The sequence below is a fragment of the Letharia lupina genome (genome assembly GCF_014066315.1).
Source record: "Letharia lupina isolate WasteWater1 chromosome Unknown contig_24, whole genome shotgun sequence".
Lineage (NCBI taxonomy): Eukaryota > Fungi > Ascomycota > Lecanoromycetes > Lecanorales > Parmeliaceae > Letharia > Letharia lupina.
This window is the reverse complement of record NW_023502993.1, coordinates 760,282-776,854: the sequence shown is the minus strand read 5'-3', so window position 1 is coordinate 776,854 and position 16,573 is coordinate 760,282. Positions and strand designations below refer to the sequence as shown.

Genomic DNA, 16,573 nt, shown 5'->3' with positions numbered 1-16,573 from the left:
ATGTACAAATTGATCATTCACTATTGATATGATGAGGTTCCTGGGTATCATCATGATATGAACAACGCAAAGATGGTATCTAGTCGTCAAATTCCCTCTCTCATTTCCACGTCCATGCCAATGACTAACACTGCCCCTATATTCATTACACTCAAAAGCGGTACTGCACTGGCTGCCTAGTCGGCTGATGCTCCAACGCTCCATCGTCCGCGCCTGGTCCGTAAATAGTCACATTGTTCGCTGACGCATCCTGCCGATTTGTATAGCTTGGCTGCTGTTTCTCTGGCGGCATATTCGGTGGCGGGAGACCGAAGCTTGGTGGAGCAACGGGCGCCTGAGCATCATTCGAGGAGCCTTGCGCTTGGTGTTGATCACCAAAGGGGTTCCGATCCTCCGATTGCGGTTTTTGGTTTCGAGGTGGAGGGCCTGGTGGAGGCGTGAAAAGCCCGTCTCTGGATTCACTCGAAAAAGTCACAGGCGCAGCTGGCGTCTCGTATGGCCCCGTGGCTGTGGACAAGGGCGAAACACCCGTGGCACGCCTCGCTTGGAGCAATGCCCGTTGATGTTTTGACATAGTTGTTGCTAGCAGGTCGTTTGTCTCGATGAGAGTCAGGAGGGTGTCCTCATCCGGCGCTGGGTTATCCGAGTGGATATAGTCCTGCATAGAGCGTGTTGCTGATTGGCACCGCTCCACGAATTCCTTTATAAGCTCGTTTCCTGGGACTTCATTCGATGGTGTTGACTGGACGACTTGTGAAAGGAGCTTGGCGGAGGTTTTGGCTTCTTCGACCCTCTGTGCCAGTTCTGCTGGCGAAGGTAGACCTCGTGGTCTATGATTTCGGGCGAAGTAGTTCTGCTGATTTTGGGTTTTGGGGTTTCTAGGCGCCATCATGTTCTGTTGTACTGGCTGCTGTAATGCATGCTGGAAACCCGGGCCGCGTCTAGGCTCCCCTATACGCGCTGCTGAGCCCAATCGTTTGCCCATCTTCGCTTTCTCTTTCTTCCACATCTCCGTCAACAGAGCCAGTGTCTCATCGTTAGCTTTGTGTTCCTCGAAAGTATCCAAAGTCTCCCTCAAAATCTGCTGAACGCTCATATCCCTTCCATCTCGCAACAGCTCCTTCACCGTGCCGACGAACTTTTGATCGATATTTTTGGTGAAACTTTTCCCCGGATTGTCTGCCAGAATCCGTACCAGCATGATCGCATTGTATTGCACGTAGGCTCGCGGGTAATTCTCCTTGGACAGAAACTTTCGTATCCGAAGGGCGGCTTCTGATGCGGCGCTTGGACTTGACTCTGCGGCTTCGACGATTACGGGTAGGTGCAGCACTTCTTCTCCCTTATTGCAGCGTTAGCAAGCGCACTGTTGCGTAAAGACTGCAAGGTCGTACCTGGTTATTTGGCCCTCCAGACTCGCAAAATAGTCTCTTGGAGATGTTAGCATGGCGAGAGCCTTCATTCACAATACTGACAAAACTGACTACACCTCTAGAAACACTGGCTTCCGGTGAGTCTCCGTCAGGGATCGCCTTTTCGGACTCCTGGCCTTGTTGCCGGTTAGCAGCTATTCTTGGCTCACACGAAAATCCTGGCAGTGTCAACCTACTCGGACGTCTGCCGATAGAGCTCAGAAAACGCTTGTGCATGTTGTAACAGGTTCTTGTTTCTTAGTGTGTGAGTATTTGCGTGCTGTATGTAAGCTGAAGCTCAGGGTTCAGCCTTACCAACGGCAGCGTGTCTTCTTGGCGCGTGTCTCTTGGCGGCAATGACTAGCGTATCCGCGGTCTTTCCGAATACACTGCGTCGAAAACCTATATATTGCAAGAGAAGAAGACCGAAAGGCGCCCGAGGCTGATGGTCAATAATGGGAAGAAGACGAAGTGTCTGTTAATGGGTGCTAAGAGCACAGCCTCATCTATATACTATTAGGGTCCGTTGCCTTCCACAATGCATTCGTCAGCGCGGACGTGTATCAATGAGATTGCCTAACTTCAAATGCTTAAATCCGTTCTATGATCAAAGATTTTCTCGCCTATGCGGAATTTCAATCCACCAAACCCTTACCATGGCTAGCAGGTCTGAGATTCATTGAACCCAAAGCTCGCTAACCGCGCCCTGTAAGGCACTGCGAACCACCACGGCTCGTAGCCTGAATGCAGGCGCGTAAGATGCCAGAAAATGGGATGGTTGAAACGGTACACATCCCTGGATTATCAGCAAGAACAGCATCAGAGGAGTTCTTTCCGTTGTTTGAGGTTCTTCCGAAGATTCAATTCCGAACGACATATTCTCCCGGTCTCATATCCGAGATCGATACATGAAAAGAGAGTGTCCTAATGCCTCAGGTGTCGCTTTCCCTGGCAGCTTGCTTGCTGTTACTGATTTAGTATCGACATCTGTCTACACGCCCGGTACAGGCTTGAAGAAGTAGGTTCGCTTTTTCGGGAGTATACCACGGATCTAACAAGGAAATTGGAACCAATCAATCCTCGAATGGACTGCTGGTACTTTGATTGGTGTCAGTTTTTGCCTTTCAGCTTGGCAAAGCCTCTCTATTGTGGTTGGTCCAAACGTCAATCGCCGCGATGCTGCACATCAGGTATCGCAGGGCTGAAAGACTGAAAGACTCAAACCTCGTGGAACACAACAACTATAAAAGAAGACAGGATCAGACCATGCCAGTGTCATACAGTGGTTTGGTTGCTTTGGTCTCTCCTCAACAGCTGATTTGCAACGACCGCACTCAGACGTGGCAGGATTGCCAAATCTTAAGATGGAAGTCGTAACGTCATACAAAGCCGATATTACATTTCCCCTTGATGGAGTGTTCGAGACGTTGAAGAGCAATGCTGGCTTACTGAACAACCATACAAACTTTACAAAAATACTGTCTACTCTCAACCCAGAACCAAGAATCTCACCCAAGGATGTCAATGCCCGTGTTTTCTCCATCCGAGATATGAGCGCTGTTGTCATGTCGTGTCATTTGGTTGATCTAGAACACGTCTTTGTATTTGTCTAGTCTAGTATACAAACCCAAATTGATACTGACTTCCTCGGCCTCAAAAAAAGCCCGAATACTCTGAACTGTCATTCGCTAAAATGCAGTTCACATCCCTAGCTATGCAGAAATGTCCAGAATCATGCCTCATCGTCTTCATCGTTGATTGGCTCCACAATCAGGTTACCACTTCTTTCCAATTTGCCCGCCACCGTGCCACCACCCTCGACATCGTACACAGTTCTAGGCATCGGGGACACGAGACGGAATTTGTAACTGTGCTTGTACCCTGTAGGTTTCATGGCCGCGGAGAGGTCTTCTTGCGCCCTGAGGACATCGTAGCATTCAACGAATGCGTAAAGCTCTTCCATCTCCGCGTTCTTGGTAAATTTGCGAATGACCCGCTCACCAGACGTTAGCCGTATGCTGACTCGGGTGGCATCCTCGACACCCGGACCTGGTTCTGCTAATATTGATTGCGCCCTCCATTGCTTCCATTGCTCTGCTTTTTGAACTTCTCGTTCTTCCGCATCCGCCTTTGCTCTTGCTTCCTGCTCAGCCCTAGTCTGTGCCGCTTCAGCTTCACGTCTCTGCCTTGCACGTTCTCGGTCTTGGGCTAAAGATCGCTCGTATGCGCTGTTCTGCTCTTCCCGTATGTTTCGTGTAGCTTGCTGCTCATTCCTTGCGGCTCGCACTCGGTCTAAAGTAGCAGAATGTTGAGCGATGGCTGTTCGCAACTTAGCAACAAATGCGGACGCTGGCTGGAGACCTGTGACTCGAGCGATAGTTGACATTGATGTTGATGAATCCTGGGGGGTATGTACAATTAATGCTGCGAAGGGGAACTTGCTACAATTGAGAGCATTTGATACTTGATAAGCCTCGGAGTCCTGGACATTCCCTGCCCACAGTATGATCTTATTCTGAGGATCCTTTACGTAATCAACCACATCTTGCGATAGCAGCGTTTCCCGCACAAATGTCGAGGTGTCGTCATGTTCTGGAGAAAAGAGCATAACCATCAGAAATCTTAAATCTTTCTTTGCCAAGTCGTATGCTTGAGCGTATCCACCCTCATGGAACGGCAATTCATGAGCACCGTATTCCTCTTCGAACTCTCTTGCAAATCGGGCTGCTGTATCCCTAGGGTTCAGTGGTCTTCGACCAGTCCGGGACCTCGCTGGAGTACTTCCGCCGGATATAGCTGGGAGAAGTCGTGGAAGGAATGGAAATAAGTATCGGAATAATGATAGTGATCCGGTGAGTAACCGAAAGATAAAATTGAATGGGGTGAAGAGAATGGAGAGCAGTAGTGGAGGTCGGTAATTCTTCTGACTTTCAGGTTGGGGTACTATCCGTGGTGCAGGCTCTCGAGGCGGAGACACCGGAGACCTTGGGAAAGACGAGGAGCCATTCAGCAAGGTTTCGCGCCTTATGGACTGCGGTGGAGGAGTGGAGGATGGCAAAGAAGCGCGAGCTTCGGCGACTGGGTCTGGGGCTTCGCCATCGAAGAATTTGGCGATAGCGATCTGATCAACTCATCAGCCTTAGCCCTTTACAGCTGTCTGTCGCACGATATAGAGTATGACGTACCTGAACGTTCCACTCGGATCTTCGCAGGAGGGGGACAGCAGCAGAAGGTTCCTGGTTCGTGACGGATGTGTAAGTTCCTAAGGCAAGCTGCTGGCTCTCATTGAGCTGCATGGGATCGAAATCTTGATTGGACATGGTAGCGTACAATGACATTAAGTTGTTATGTTGAAAGACAGAAGGTAGGTGGATATGGTGCTGATGTTGGCACCAGTTGGTGTTGGTGTTGAGTGATGCGAGGAAGCTGGGCAAGAGGATTGCTTGGTTTGGTCCGTGCACCGATGCGGGACATTCAGCTCCAGATTCATTTTCCAATTCCCCACGCTTTGTCCTTGACATTTGCTCATTGTAATAGCTCTTTACCCCCCCTGTTGAAGCTGGGCTTCGAGCTTTTCATATCTGTCTATGTCCTCTTCGCCCATCATTTTTCATTTGCTTCCTATCAACTGCGCAATCTTACCAATCATATAATCAGCTTGGAGCCAGGTCTCACAGATCCACTGGGATGAGGTACATGACTTTTCTGAGATACTATTACTTGTTACTGACCGGGTTGACAGTGCTTTTATACGTCCTCACTCAGAATGCCTGAACAGTAGAGCACGCATACGGCAGAATGGCAACGTTGACAAAGGGCACGGTGGAGGATGCGCGGCGGCCTGAGTCATCTCCCAGACCCAAGGGGCGTGGTAAGAGTTGGAACCTACTCTACTCGAAATGCAAGCTGCAGTACGAGACTAGGCGGAAGACCTTGGCTAATTCAGATGCTGAGAAAAAGAGAATGCAAAAGACACGCTCTGTAGGAATGTGACGATATATGGCCACTGCCGCTATGAGGATAAAGGTGGCCGCTTCCCTGGATCAGGTTTATTAGAAATACACGACTGACGCAGCGTTAAGGATGTGCTTTCAATCATGATCCAGTCAAATCACAGCCTAACAGTCAAGTGGAAAGGTGCATGCCCGCGACTTCCTGTCTTTCATGGAATCACTCACTAGCTTTTGTATAGCATCAAGAAGCGCTTTAATATTGCTTCACCGAGCTTTACACCTTCGTCACTTGCTGTGAATGGCAACCATGCTACACCAAAGACCCTAGGTCTTTCCCCCAAAGCAGCCAATGCTGCACCTTTCAAACCCAGAACCCTTACCCCAGGTAACATCGTACTCATGTCCTAGCAAAGACATCCATGCTGAGCAGTTGTAGCTCCCAGCGTTGCTTCCTCATCTGTCTCCTCTACGACTGCATCATTGAAACAGTATAATCCTAATGCGCCTGATTGGATAGCGCCGGACGCCCAGGAGTTCCTTCCTCAAGCATACAACTCGGTAAGCAATGATTATTTGGGTCCTCTTTTTCATGTTCCTTTCTCTTCAATCACTCCTATACCGCCACGGCCATGGATGGAAACCCAGACAGAGGCATCAACGAGAGCGATAGGATTCGAAACCTTCACAATGGTACTAAGCGCAGAAGCGGCAACAAGAACAGCTCTTCTGGAGACGTTCGTAGATCCGAGTATGATCCCTTCTTGCATTCACCAAGTCAGCGTCGCTCCCCAGATGGTTTCCCAAGGCTCTCAGGCAACGATCAAAAACCCGGGCCACCCTCTGACCTTGCTCTCGGTTTCTGGAGTCAGGGAGTCGCAAACTGGAGAGCGCTCCAGACCCGTTCAAATGGCAGTAAAAAAAATAGCAATTCGACCGCTCTCATAAAAGAGCCTAGCAATCCTCCTACGGCCAGAGATACCGCCGGGTTCGCACCGACCCACTCGAGAGATCAGTTACCTCGCTCTGGAGTTCAGTCTTTCGTGGAGTCCGACGCCATTTCTGCGCCCCCATCTGGAGTGGATCATCTAGCTCGACCAGTGCCAGATTCTCCCGTCGCCGTGTTTGACGAGATTCCCGAATACAAACATGAGCCACTCCGTCCTTCGCCAGGGAAGTTCATGGGGACTGCGGCTCCTGACGTTGGAGCGAGTGACCAACCGTCAGAACTTAAAGCCCAGACGCTTCCCAGTATCATTTCGGCAAGGGGATCGAAGTCTCCCACAAAGTCTTGTGGCGGCAAGGAATATGATGCATCAAAGGGCGCTGACGCTATGTCATTGCACGCGGGACGTTCAGGCAGTACAGTCATGTCCCATGTGGAGATTGAGGATGGAGAAACCAAGCATGCCATACTCACGGACCCAGCGCTTAGTACCAGCGTTTACTCTAGTCGAGGCTGGGGCTCAGGACTGTCTCTCCAAAAGCAACCGTTTACACCGCCAAAGCCATCTCAAGTACCCAAACACGACGAATCGTCCAGCGCTAAGGCTACCCCACACTTCCCCAAGCCTCAGTCCGTTACACCCATCACTCCCACAAGGAATCCCAGGATTCGGCATCCGAAGTCACTCAGCGCAGAGGCTGCAGCATTCCACCCTAGGCTGCCCTCAAGGTCACCCACTACACCGACGAGGTCTTATGGCAATGGCGATGGAAAGTCAGTCAGCTTTGGAAATGGGCATCCCAACACTGGCTATGTATCAGTCATGCCGAACACGCGGTTCGGGCAACGAAGCCTCTGGCCTCCCAGACAAACTAGTTCAGGAACGCCATCCGTCCCAGTTGAATCAAGTGCCTTCCAAGATTCGGGAGGAGGATCCCAATCGTTTAGCGACCCTCATTACCCGGAGCCACAACAGCACACTCCGGGAGGGCAAGGACAGTATTTCGATATCCCAGTACTAATGACGTCCCAAATGCCAACCCAATCTTGCCATTCTCTCGGCCCAAACATACCTCCTTTTCCTTCTTCAATCCATTCTTGTAACAACAATATGATTCATTACAATGCTCAGGTTTATGGACAGGGCGAACAAAACGCTGAATACTCCCAATCCAATCACTTCGACTCTTACCCCCCTTCTCAAGTTGCAAATGCTGTTCCAAATGCCGCCGATCTTCACCAGAACGGAAACATGTATACCCAAGATACAAATGGCTATGGTCCAAGATACTATTCCAATCATACAGACCCCTCACACCAGGTATTTTTCTGCCCGCTTCGCATAGACTATGCAGGGCTCACAAAGACTTAGCTCAACCAAAATCTCTACACTCCCTTGGAACCTCATCGAGAACCCTCGAAACCCAATCAGAGAACTGCGAAAGAACTGTTCATCCCAGAAGATCTAAGGCTGAAGCTTCACGCCAGGACTGAAGCGACTTTGAGGGTTTTTGCTGGTAGGCTCTTTGATACCGGACTTCGTATCTATTGTAGTGTGGAAGATAGCTTATCTAGATATTTCAGTTTCGAACACGCCCACCGTTGAACACTACCACACCCTTACGCCGTTGACAAGCGTCAATCAACAACAAAGTCAGACATTGCGTGGATACTCTAGCACCATCTATAAAGCCGTATCTGCTAAGGACGGCAGAACTTACTGCCTAAGGCGCATACATGGTCGGTACCTGGCCACTGAGCAGGACAAATGTTTGGCCGCTGATACCTATACAACCTAGATTTTCGAGCCACGAACCTCAATGAGAACGCCATCTTCGCGGTCCGCCAAAAGTGGGCAGCTGTTAGAAATAGCAACGTCGTATCGCTCCATTTTGCCTTCACAACCACAAACTTTGACAGTAGCTCCCTAGTCATTGTTTCGGACTATCATCCTGATTCAAAAACGGTTGCTGAAAAGCACTTCAACCAGACTCCTAGCCGCCCTAACCGCAATGCTCCTCCTCTCATCTCCGAACAAACTCTGTGGAGCTACATCGTCCAGATTACCAACGCTCTCAAAGCTGTTCACTCTGCACAACTGGCTGTTCGAGTCATCGAACCAAGTAAAGTGATTGTGACCGACGAAAACCGCATTCGCCTCAACGGCTGTGCATTGGAGGACTTGCTGGTTAGTGAAATACACGATATTGCTGACCTACAGCGACTGGATTTTCACAAATTTGGCAACTTCATCCTAGCGGTGGGTACAAATAACATGTCCAATTCTTCCTCTAGGGCACGAACGCCCGATGTCTTTGCACAGAATTACTCCAAAACTAGCCCTCAGCTCAAAATCGTTGTTGAATGGCTTCTGGACCATGACAGACCGGAAAATCATGAGGGGATCGACGTTCTGATCAAGTTGATCAGCTCTAATGCTATCGATACTTTCGACAAGTCGCTTCATTCTAATGATCACCTATACTTCTCCCTTAACAAGGAGATCGAGAATTCTCGCCTTGTGCGCCTAATGACGAAACTCAGCTGCTTGAATGAGCGACCTGAGTATGAAAATGATCGGACATATACCACACAAGGGTCTCGCGCAGTGCTGGGCCTGTTCCGCGACTACGTCTTTCATCAGGTCGATGCCCAAGCAAATCCTGTAGTGGATCTAGGTCACATCCTGTCTTGCCTGAACAAGCTAGATGCAGGCATTGAGGAGCGGATTGCTTTGACATCAAGGGATGAGCAGTCCGTGATCGTGGTTTCGTACAAGGAGTTGAAAGGGGCTCTAGAGGGCACATGGCAGGAGCTAGTAAGGCGATCGACAGGATAGAGAAAGGAATGAGGCCAAGAAATCAGCTGTGTGCCTGTATTGGATCACATGCCCTGTTGGATGTAAACAGAGCTGGTGATGGCGTACTGGGAAAACGCCGTATGATAGGTTCATGAGCTGGCTAAGATGAGTGTATGATACTCTTTGCGGCTCGAAAGATGGAGGTTCATCGAAAATAGATAGAACAGAACATTCAAAGGAATCCATACTTAACATCGTACAGGGAGCCAAACTAGCTGCTCTCCAAAAGTCCTCTCATTCCGCGTCCTGATTGCTTCTTTTGGTTCGCTGCCAGTAGCTTTGACACTTACTATTTGCAGTCCTGTGCTCAACCCCACAGCTTTCGCAAGCTCACTGGTCTTGCCAGCTCAGGTATTGTGATCCTCCAATAGATAGCGAAATCACAACTGCAATCTCGAAAATTTTCGTAGAAAGCCAGGATATATGTAGGAAATGAGTCACTGGTCACTGCTAGGAACGGCGGGCATGTTCTTGTGCAACTACTTAGGCAGAGACTCTTGTTGACCGGAGAGGATGAGGGTAAGCAGCCATTATCGCTGTCGTGTTCCAGCACCATGACCATGTCCTTGCGCATAACTGAGGTGTGTAGAGCCTGGTATGGACAGCGCGTAGGTATGCGGCCTCTCGTAGTCAAGATATCGGTTATACAAGAGCGGTTTTAGGCTGTGCAAAAGCTTGCTTCTGACTAAATAGAAATTATGCTCCCTCGCAATGCTATGTACAACTCTAATCCTTCATCGTAGTTTCATACCTGCATTACTTGTTCAGCATGATGTTCAATCTCGGGAGGGGAATGAAAGGAGCATACCTCTTCCCCCTGAAAGCCCAAACACCCCAATTTCCACAACTTACATCCGTTGGGTCAAACTCGTTTAAATCCCACCTCAAGCTCCGAAATTTATTCTCTCCGGGCTCCATCAATATGTCCATCTCTCCACCCACCTTATCTTCTACCCATTTTCGGTCTCGTTCCATGTCCCACTCTGTGTAACCGGTGGAGATGATAGGGACTTTGGTTTCCAATAATTGGGGGAGCGTATCTGCCCACTCGTGCGAACTGGCCGGATGGCCCAAACCAGGGTGAAAAAGAACGAAGCAGTCAAAGTAGGGGTCGTAAGGGTGGAATAGCCCGGCTTGGTGCAGTGTATGGTAGTATTCGACAAAGGTACTGATTTTCATCTCATGACTTATGCGATCTTCGACCACGGCACCGAATGGGTTCCCGGGCGTTCGCTCCGGGAGTGGAAATTCAGCGTCTCGATTTGTCATCGATTCTGGGCCGATGAAGATTAGATGGAAAGCAACGCGGGGAAAGATGAAAGATAATTGTTGCCACACCTCGCGAGGAAGAGAGGATTCGGCGCGGGCTCCGAGAATAAAGATACGAACGGGAGGGGGATTGAGACGGAGACCTTTTATAGTGCCGTCGGCGCCGGTGCGGGGAGGGTGTAGGGTGTAGCGGAGAGCGCTGAGAGACTTCAGTCCTTCGGTTGTGATACGGCCGTTTCGGCGGATATTGTACGGGCTGAGTTCGGAGAGTATACTGCCAATAGTGACTGGGTAGGTGAGGAGCTTGGTTACTTGACGTAAGGGTCTTTCTTCGTTGATAGCCCTGTATTCACGCGTGTATAGGTACGTATCCCAATTGGTCATATTGACCAATGCCTCCTCCATCTGTGGGCCCGGGTACTCAAATTCAGGGAAGAAACGTCCGGAGCGCAGATCGTGGTCATCCTCGTTGATCTCTCGAAGGACGTCACATATCTCCGTATGGGACTCATAATCATCAGCCCAATGTTCTTCTGAACATGACACTGGTGTTCCACAATCAGGACATTCGAAGCGGACGAAAGCTGGGGGTTGCGTTGACTGTGCTCCTTTTCTTGCTTCTGGGTCGTGGGGAGACAGCGGCATTCGAGTCTGGTGATGGGAGGGATGAGAACAATAGGCGTGAGTCTTCATGAAAGCAGCTCTTCGCCGTATGTCTGGTGATGGCGAGTCCGAGAAGTGGTGAAAGAGGTTGTCGGGTTCGAGGAGGACATTGCCGGAGAGAGTGGTGGCTGAAGGCAGTTTTGCCCGTCCAGGAGGTGTAGCTATTTCCGGCGGCTCATCTATCGAGGTTTGTCCTTGATAATTTTGAGAGGTGACAGCACGCCGGTGAATTGGAGAACTGGGAATTGTTGCATTTTGTATGCTCGGTCTCGTACTTAAAGATCCCCATCTGCGCTGAAGAATTGAGCTGTATCCTTGAGTTTTAGTTCTGGTATTAGTGAATTTCTTTAGACTATGCAAGCACCTTGAGCAGGTGTATCCGGGTTGCATCGCTACTATTGCTGCTGAGAGGTAAGAATGTGTATCTTCTTGAACCTATCAGCGTCATCAATAGGTCAGCCCTATTCAGCCCTACCAAAATCGAGATCCGCGCTAGTCAACTTGGATGGAGGCCTTTGGTCCGCGAAAATTCCGCTTCGCTAGATCTTGCTTCAAAGCCATCTGCGTTCTTCTCTTCGACTGTGAGCAGACATCCTCGTGCAGAGTAAACCCAAGGTTGGTGTCGTCTCACAATTGGGTTCATAGCCTGCGGGCTGAGAAACACCGAGAAAATGGCAGCGACGTCGAGCATGTTCATGTATTCTCTTACGATCCAGCCCCCTTCCTCCATAACACAGACGATACTCGGGCAGTTTGCGGGTACCAAAGAGCAACAGATAGTGACGGCCTCTGGCTCTCGACTCACCATCCACCGGCCAGACCCTGCCCAGGGCAAAATCACAACAATCCTATCTCAAGACTTGTTTGGCATCATACGGACACTGGCAGCATTCAGACTAGCGGGTAGTAACAAAGGTATGTAACTTCCCGTTGGCATTTGAAGCTTCATTTAGTGATTCTTGAAGTTCGGAGAGGCAGCTCGACCGGACCCAGCAGCCATGACGGCTGTGCTGCCTCTAGATGCGGAATATATCTCGGAGAATTAGGCTGAGCTTGGTGTCTCTAGATTATATCATCATAGGATCCGACTCCGGACGTATCACCATAATCGAATACGTCCCTTCCCAAAATCGTTTCAACCGATTACACCTCGAGACATTTGGCAAATCAGGTATCCGGCGGGTAATACCAGGACAGTATCTTGCAGTGGACCCCAAGGGTAGGGCATGCCTCATAGCGTCGGTCGAAAAAAACAAACTCGTCTACGTTCTAAATCGAGACGCACAGGCTGAATTAACGATATCTTCTCCACTCGAGGCCCATAAAGCACAGACATTGGTGTTCGCACTTGTTGGACTTGACGTTGGATACGAAAACCCTGTTTTCGCGGCTCTGGAAGTCGACTACACAGAATGTGATCAAGATTCAACAGGTCAAGCTTTTGATGACTTGGAGAAACACTTGGTCTACTACGAGCTTGATCTAGGACTTAATCATGTCGTCCGGAAATGGACTGATCCTGTGGATCGGACAGCAACCATGTTATTCCAGGTTCCTGGGGGTGCAGATGGTCCCAGTGGAGTCCTTGTGTGCGGTCTGGACAACATCACCTACAGGCATTCCAACCAAGACCCATTTCGAGTGGCCATTCCAAGGCGAAGAGGAGCCACAGAAAACCCTGAGCGCAAAAGGTACATTATCGCTGGTGTCATGCACAAAATGCGAGGAGCTTTCTTCTTCCTGCTGCAGAGCGAGGACGGAGATATGTTCAAAGTCACGCTTGAAATGGTAGAAGATGAAGCCGGCCAACCAACTGGTGAAGTGAAAAAGCTGAAGATCAAGTACTTCGACACTGTTCCTATAGCCACCAACCTTTGCATCCTCAAAAGCGGGTTTCTTTTCGTTGCAAGCGAAACAGGCAACCATCATTTTTACCAGTTTGAGAAGCTCGGGGACGACGATGAAGAGACCGAGTTCGATAGCGACTTGTTTCCCGTGGACCCGACCGAAAAGTACGAAGCAATTTACTTCCATCCGCGAGGAGCGGAAAATGTCAACCTGGTAGAAAGCATTGATTCGATGAATCCTCAGCTGGACTGCAAAGTTGCAAATCTTACGGAAGAGGACGCGCCTCAAATATACTCTATTTGTGGGAGTGGGGCACGAAGTTCTTTTCGGACGCTCAAACATGGCTTGGAGGTCAACGACATTGTGGATTCGGAATTACCCTATGTTCCGTCCGCTGTCTGGACTACCAAGATCACCCGCGGCGACGAATACGATGCTTACATTGTGCTCTCTTTCAACAATGGGACCTTGGTCTTGAGCATTGGTGAGACAGTAGAAGAAGTCACCGACACCGGATTTCTTTCATCTGCTCCAACACTCGCAGTCCAACAGCTTGGCGAAGATGCTTTGATTCAAGTACACCCGAAAGGGATCAGGCATATCAGAGCAGATCGGCGAGTCAACGAATGGCCAGCACCTCAACATCGATCTATTGTTGCAGCAACAACAAATGAGCGACAAGTTGCGGTGGCCTTGAGTTCTGGGGAGATTGTATACTTCGAGATGGATCAAGATGGATCTCTAGCAGAGTACGACGAAAAGCGAGAGATGAGCGGTACTGTAACATGCTTGAGTCTCGGTGAAGTTCCAGAAGGCCGTGTCCGAAGCCAGTTCCTCGCTGTCGGCTGCGATGACTCCACCGTACGAATATTGAGTCTGGATCCGGACTCTACATTAGAGAACAAGTCTGTTCAAGCCTTGACTTCCGCGCCGAGCGCGCTTGCAGTCATGGCAATGGCAGATTCAACATCCGGTGGATCCACGCTTTATTTGCATATAGGTCTCTATTCCGGCGTTTATCTTCGCACAGTCCTCGATGAAGTCACTGGTGAGCTCTCAGACACGCGAACGCGCTTCCTCGGTCCTAAACCTGCCAAGCTGTTTCGAGTGTCTGTCAAAGGGCAGGCATCTGTTCTTGCCTTGAGCTCTCGGCCATGGCTTGGATATTCTGATCCCCAGACGAAAGGCTTCATGCTCACGCCTTTAGACTACGTTGGATTAGAATACGCTTCGAACTTCAGCAGTGAGCAGTGTCCGGAGGGGATGGTCGGAATCGAGGGGAAGAGCTTGAGGTGAGCCCCTCGTCATTGTTGTGCCTTCATTCAAATTTGCCAGATATGATGATGCATAAGCGGTTTCCTCCGATGTCAATTGCGACAATGAGGAAAAATCCTTTAATACTTCCAATTGTTCCTTCTGAACTATGGCTCTCTCCCATCTTATACGAACAACGTGCGGTTTTACTCCGTTGGGGCTAATGCAACTCTACCTAGAATCTTCTCCATCGACAAGCTGGGCAATAATCTTCTCCAACAGTCGATTCCCCTTACGTACACCCCGCGAAAGTTTGTTCGCCATCCAGACCAACCTCTGTTCTATACCATTGAAGCCGATAACAATACCCTTTCCCCATCCACTAAGCAACGACTTTTGAATGATTCCAACCTTACTAATGGTGACGCCGCTGAGCTCCCACCCGACGAATTTGGCTATCCTCGTGCTCAAGGCCATTGGGCGTCGTGTATACATATCATTGATCCCGTAATCGCCAAAGCGGTTCTTCAGCAGATCGATCTAGAAGACAACGAGGTTGCTGTCAGTATAGCGGCTGTTTCATTCTCGAGTCAGGATGATGAAACATTCCTTATAGTTGGTACCGGAAAAGACGTAGTGGTAGCTCCGCGATCATTTACTGCCGGCTTCATCTATGTCTACCGCTTCCTCGAAGATGGCAAAGAGCTAGAATTCATCCACAAAACCAAAATTGAGGAACCACCGCAAGCACTGCTTGGTTTTCAAGGTCGTCTTTTAGCCGGGGTTGGCAATGAGCTTCGCATATACGACCTAGGTCTCAAACAGCTGCTACGAAAATGCCAAGCCCAAGTGGTGCCTAATCTTGTCGTTGGTCTACAAACCCAAGGCAGCCGCATCATCGTCAGCGACGTGCAGGAGAGTGTTGTTTACGTTGTCTACAAATTTCAAGAAAATCGCTTGATAGCCTTCGTGGATGACGTGATTGCAAGATGGACGACATGCAGTACCATGGTCGACTATGAGACCGTTGCTGGTGGCGATAAGTTTGGAAACATTTGGCTGCTACGCTGCCCTCAAAAGGCCTCCGAAGAAGCTGACGAGGATGGCTCGGGCGCTCATCTCATTCACGAAAGGCAGTACCTTCAAGGCGCGCCCAATCGCATTTCCTTGATGTGTCACTTTTTTGCGCAAGATGTGCCTACAAGTATACAAAAGACGCAGCTGGTGGCTGGAGGACGGGATGTCCTTGTTTGGACGGGCTTGCAAGGGACTTTGGGTATTTTTGTGCCATTCGTCAGCCGAGAAGACGTGGACTTTTTCCAGACACTGGAGCAACATTTGAGAAGTGAAGACGCACCCCTGGCCGGTCGAGATCATCTCATCTATCGGGGATATTATGCGCCGGTCAAGGGAATGATCGACGGAGACTTATGCGAGCGGTACGCGTTGCTGCCCAGCGACAAGAAGCAGATGATTGCTGGAGAGCTGGACAGGTCGGTACGAGAGATCGAGCGCAAGATATCTGTGAGTCCTACCCTATCTACATCCACGGACCCACAAACGTTGACGGATCTGCAGGATATGCGAACAAGAGTAGCTTACTGATCTTGGGCCGTGCGGGCCGAAAAAGGTTGGGTGCCCTTGATCCTGGGAGCAGGCAAACTGGTGCTACGGCGATGATTGTGGTGTGCATACATCTCTCAATACCTACCCATCAGTCTTCTGACTCTCCATCGTGTTCTTCCTTGCATTTCAATCCTTCCAACACTCCAAGTCTCTCACCTCGCTCGGTCTTCCGCTTCCACATCGCATGATCTTGAGCTGGATGCGACTCTCATCTGTGTGAGTCGTATGAGACAAGACTATCCATCGACGATATTTGAGTACGAGATCGTCCATTGAGCTTGGCCGTTCGGGGTCATTTGCTCCACATCCAGGATGTATCGGCGTAATTATCCGTCGAGACAGATGGACGTATCTTACATTAGCCAGTAGATCACGTGAGAGGTCGCTGTTAGAAAGTATGGTGCTGTAGCTGAAGGTTTGTTCCGAAGATGTATTCGGTTGCACCCAATAACACTATGCTTGCGTTCTAGCTAATCGATGGTAAATCCTTGCCTTGACAGGAGCAAATGGACATTGAAATCGCGCTGCTAGTCTGCCTTGCCCAGGTGAATGCTTTGAACCTTAAAGTGCTTCTGATAAAATATATCTAAGATTTCGATGTGGTGATATAACGGGGCAAAGTTGGATCCAAGATTGGAAAGAACCATTGGTATATTTACACTATTCATAGACCGCAGCTCATTTTTGTTCTTAAACGCCTTATCGACTGACTGCACATGTAATATCCTTCCGATCATCATCATCA

At 49.5% G+C, this 16,573-nt stretch overlaps 6 protein-coding genes across 6 annotated transcripts; 3 read left to right on the top strand and 3 right to left on the bottom strand.

Annotated features, from left to right (window-relative positions):
* Nucleotides 1-151: 151 nt before the first annotated feature.
* Nucleotides 152-1,649, bottom strand: HO133_006460 (uncharacterized protein; the record flags this gene model as incomplete). Its single annotated transcript, XM_037297358.1, has 4 exons — nt 152-1,342; nt 1,395-1,430; nt 1,485-1,549; nt 1,610-1,649. 4 exons carry the CDS (start codon nt 1,647-1,649, stop codon nt 152-154), a joined length of 1,332 nt encoding a protein of 443 aa, XP_037147483.1.
* Nucleotides 1,650-3,144: 1,495 nt separating this feature from the next.
* Nucleotides 3,145-4,750, bottom strand: HO133_006459 (uncharacterized protein; the record flags this gene model as incomplete). The annotated part of the gene is made up of 2 exons (XM_037297357.1): nt 3,145-4,533; nt 4,598-4,750. The coding sequence occupies 2 exons, from the start codon at nt 4,748-4,750 to the stop codon at nt 3,145-3,147; spliced, it is 1,542 nt and encodes a 513-aa protein (XP_037147482.1).
* Nucleotides 4,751-5,099: 349 nt separating this feature from the next.
* On the top strand, nt 5,100-5,773 carry HO133_006458 (uncharacterized protein; the record flags this gene model as incomplete). Its single annotated transcript, XM_037297356.1, has 6 exons — nt 5,100-5,104; nt 5,155-5,218; nt 5,277-5,283; nt 5,373-5,438; nt 5,495-5,549; nt 5,605-5,773. The coding sequence occupies 6 exons, from the start codon at nt 5,100-5,102 to the stop codon at nt 5,771-5,773; spliced, it is 366 nt and encodes a 121-aa protein (XP_037147481.1).
* Nucleotides 5,774-5,994: 221 nt separating this feature from the next.
* On the top strand, nt 5,995-9,147 carry HO133_006457 (uncharacterized protein; the record flags this gene model as incomplete). Its single annotated transcript, XM_037297355.1, has 4 exons — nt 5,995-7,629; nt 7,681-7,825; nt 7,893-8,048; nt 8,108-9,147. 4 exons carry the CDS (start codon nt 5,995-5,997, stop codon nt 9,145-9,147), a joined length of 2,976 nt encoding a protein of 991 aa, XP_037147480.1.
* Nucleotides 9,148-9,894: 747 nt separating this feature from the next.
* Nucleotides 9,895-11,082, bottom strand: HO133_006456 (uncharacterized protein; the record flags this gene model as incomplete). Its single annotated transcript, XM_037297354.1, has 2 exons — nt 9,895-9,919; nt 9,977-11,082. 2 exons carry the CDS (start codon nt 11,080-11,082, stop codon nt 9,895-9,897), a joined length of 1,131 nt encoding a protein of 376 aa, XP_037147479.1.
* Nucleotides 11,083-11,771: 689 nt separating this feature from the next.
* Nucleotides 11,772-15,807, top strand: HO133_006455 (uncharacterized protein; the record flags this gene model as incomplete). The annotated part of the gene is made up of 4 exons (XM_037297353.1): nt 11,772-12,015; nt 12,167-14,240; nt 14,442-15,726; nt 15,781-15,807. 4 exons carry the CDS (start codon nt 11,772-11,774, stop codon nt 15,805-15,807), a joined length of 3,630 nt encoding a protein of 1,209 aa, XP_037147478.1.
* Between the last annotated feature and the right edge of the window lie 766 nt (nt 15,808-16,573).